Source organism: Octopus bimaculoides, chromosome 14 (genome assembly GCF_001194135.2).
Source record: "Octopus bimaculoides isolate UCB-OBI-ISO-001 chromosome 14, ASM119413v2, whole genome shotgun sequence".
Classification (NCBI taxonomy): Eukaryota; Metazoa; Mollusca; class Cephalopoda; order Octopoda; family Octopodidae; genus Octopus; species Octopus bimaculoides.
The window spans coordinates 21,235,529-21,239,141 of record NC_068994.1 but is presented as its reverse complement, the minus strand read 5'-3'; the positions used below and the strand labels follow the sequence as shown (position 1 = coordinate 21,239,141).

At 36.1% G+C, this 3,613-nt stretch overlaps 1 protein-coding gene across 1 annotated transcript in view; it reads right to left on the bottom strand.

The window, feature by feature from the left end:
• The window catches only part of LOC106876136 (cytochrome c oxidase assembly protein COX15 homolog), a 27,550-nt gene that overhangs the window by 4,340 nt on the left and 19,597 nt on the right, over positions 1 to 3,613 (bottom strand). Inside the window, exons 6-7 of the mRNA XM_014924557.2 lie at positions 3,150 to 3,231; positions 2,112 to 2,266 (exon numbers count right to left, since the gene is read on the bottom strand). Coding sequence (XP_014780043.1) covers positions 2,112 to 2,266; positions 3,150 to 3,231 — 237 coding nt within the window. The remainder of the gene's footprint in view (positions 1 to 2,111; positions 2,267 to 3,149; positions 3,232 to 3,613) is intronic.

The window sequence follows — 3,613 nt, the reverse complement described above, 5'->3', positions numbered from 1 at the left end:
ACAGAAATTTTAAAGTACAACTACTAATTTCAGGTTACGTTCTGTAATTTTGCCCTCATGGAAACTTGGATAAATTTTAAGAATTTAAAAACTACAGCTTCCTTCTTTGCCAAAAGGCCACTTTGTCTTTTAGGAAAAAAAGCAAGATAATTAACAATTTGAAAAACCACAATCAGAATTACATACATATATGTATGTATGTGTATTGCATGTATATTTGTGTTTATTTTCTTGGGTAACAATGAGTTATCTGCCAATATCATCATCATCATTTAATGTCTGCTTTCCATGTTTGTCTGGGTCAGATAGATTTTCTACAGTCAGATGCCCTTCTTGTTGCCAACCTACATTTGCTTCCAAGCAAGGTAGTATTTTCCCATGGAAGACTGGAAATCAACATTGATGCACACACACACACACACACACGTATCATGGCCAGTGCTGGTGACACGTTAAAGGCATCCACCACACTCCTGGAGTGGTTGGTGTTAGGAAGGGCATCCAGCTGTAGAAACTAACAAACCAGACTGGAGTTTGGTACAGCTCTCTGGCTTACCAGTTCCAGTCAACTCCTCTAACCCATGCCAGTATGGAAAACAGATGCTAAATGATGATGATATAATTATGGTATATTCAGTTAAGAATGTAATAGGGTACAGTATAAAACTCATCCACCTTCAGATTTCACCCTGTGCTATCCAGTAGTAGTATTATACATACTTCCAGGTTTGTGTTTAGGCTTCTGTCATGTGTGAATAATTGAAAAAATTTGAGTCAACAAAGAGTACAGTTGGACATTATTTTCAACCACTACAATTGTTTCTATGCAATGTAGTTCACCAGGTGCACAGGTACTTGATTATGCAACTGTTTCCTTGCATTATGAGATCAAGTTGTGTTTCCTCAGGCAATATGTAAATATTGTCTCTAAGTTCAAATTCTCAGCCACTGACAGAGGCTACTACTAACTTCAGGCCATGACAGACAGAGTAGATGCTCTTGAAGCTGAGAATTTGAACTTACAGAGACGATATTTACATATCGCCTGAGGAAAGAACTAGATCTCATAATGCAGGGAAACAGTTGCATAATCAAGTAACTACATGCCTGGAGAACTATGCTGCATAGAAACAATTGTAGTGATTGAAAATAAATGTCCAACCGTATATATATGTGTGTGTGTGTGTATGTACAAAATATGGGGGTTTAGTTCACAGGTGATATAAATGACTAGGTATGCTGAGTAAGCACTGTAATGGATTACCAGGGCTCCAAGCTCATAGCCAAGATGGGAGTTATGGACCCACTGTAGATTTCCGATATAGCCTTCATACTGTAAATATCCAGAGAGAAACACACTCATATTGATGGTTTGTAAGAGAATGATAGCAGAAGTGGTTATTGAGGGATAAAGAGAAAGAAAAATAGATAGAAAGAAAGGTATTGGCAGAGATGCTTGCCAATGCTCTGTGAATTACATTCCTCCTCCTCTCTTTGTACCTCCAGCTTCCCTACCAATAACTTTCTTTCTTTCTCTTTATTCCTCAATAGCCACTTCTATCATTCTCTTACGAACCATCAATACGAGTGTGTTTCTCTCTGGATATTCACACTATGAAGGCTGTAATCATACCTGGATTTACATAGGATTGTACCTAAAGACTTATGGACTAGCATCTACACTATTGGAAAGTTGAACTGTGAACTTTTATGCTTTTTTTTTCTTCATTTCTTTATTTCTCCAGTCCTTCATTTTATAGTTTCCTTAACCTATACCCTTCACATTTTCCTTATTTGTCTCCGATGACAGAATATCCCAGAAACAGTTGTAAGACTTTAAATTTTTCTAATAATAATAACATATATGACTTGAGATGCTTGTCTTTTATTGTCCTCTTTAACAAATATATATACATATATACACAACAGATTTTTTTCTATTTCTGTCAACAAAATCCACTCACAAGGTTTTGGTCTGCCAGAGATTATAGAAGATACTTGCAAATATTTAAACTGAACATCAAGCATTACCATATGAAAGCGCCTTATCTTTCCTCCTGCAAATAAAACCCCAGTAATATACAATATACAAACTAAAAAAATGAACTTACCAGCCATCGATGGTTGAACTGAACTGTGGTTGGGTTTTCAAAAATATTTTTCCACTTTGGTGAGAAAGCAGCAATGTCAGAGGGTATCCATCTATCAGCCATCTTTGGCCAAGAGTTGTAGACAAGACCAGCATCAAGACCAGCAACAAATGCTCCTGATAACAAAAAATGACATGACTAATGACAAGATGGGGAGAATATTATAACTTGACAAAAACTTCTATCTCCTAAGCTCATATGACACAGCCAGGTTAATTTTTTATAAATCATTAAGACCCACAGGCTAGTGTTAAACTCTGGTATCTGCATTGTTAAATGAATCAAGATGAATTTTCCTTCAGATGTCACAACAATTTTTTTTTATTTACCAGATGGCCTAATACTTATGATACAATGTAAAATAGAGATAAAGAAGGATCCTGCAAAATATGGACTCAAAAACTATGATAATTAAAATGTTATAAATTCATCAATTCAGATAGTTTAGTTCAACACCTTCCCAATGTTCTCTTTAGAGGATAATTACTCACATAAAAAAAAAGAAAGAAAAAGAGTGTGGCGCTAAGAGATAGATGATGTTGAAAAGTCTTAGTTCTAATAGTTACTTGTTTCACAACATATATTTCATGGAGTAGGGCAAACCTGAATGAAATTAAAGTTCAAACTTGGAAGTTAGGTAAGATCCTTGAAATGGAGTGAAATCACTTCAGGATCACTGTAAGCATAACTGTAAGAATAATACAAGTCATGCAATGGAGTCAACATGCTTACTCAGAGTGACAGAATTTGAGTTCTGAGAGATTAGGAACAGTGAAAATGGCTAAAAGAGTTAATCATAAGAGTTAGTCATAGGTGACACAGTAAGAAATCGATTGCTACTGTTTGACAGATCAAATGTAATCAGACACAACACCTAAAGTCAAATGATCTTCCAGATCAGATGCTACTGTATCACACAATAGCAGAAGTTAGTTACTTTTATAAGGTCACAATGTTAGTTTAGAACTGATGGGTATGTAAGCAAATAATAAAACTTACCAGAAAAGGCTGTGATAAACACTAATCCTGTAACACCAAAAGAAAATTTACGAAGTCTCAACATCTGTAAGGTTTTAGGCATCTGAAAGAAAGAGAAATCAGACCTGTTTTACAACAAGGGTTCAACAGAATTGTAGTGAAACTACCTCCCGCCATTAGATACAAACTACTATCGCCATTACATACAATCTTCTCATTTAAATATAAATAAATGCGAGCGTAGTAGAGAACCCATTCCTTGTCCATCACGTGACTGATCATTATTCGAATCGGCAACTTCTTCGAACCGTTCCCGCCAGAACGCGAACTGACCAATCACTGCCCCTAATAAGGTCACGTGATAGAGTATATTTCTACCATCTGGTGAGCCAATAGTTTGTTATAAATAGCTTTAACTCGGCAGCCAAATTCGTCTCGGTCCAGTTTCTCTTTGAGAACTGTTCCGTGTACCACACGACAGCAGC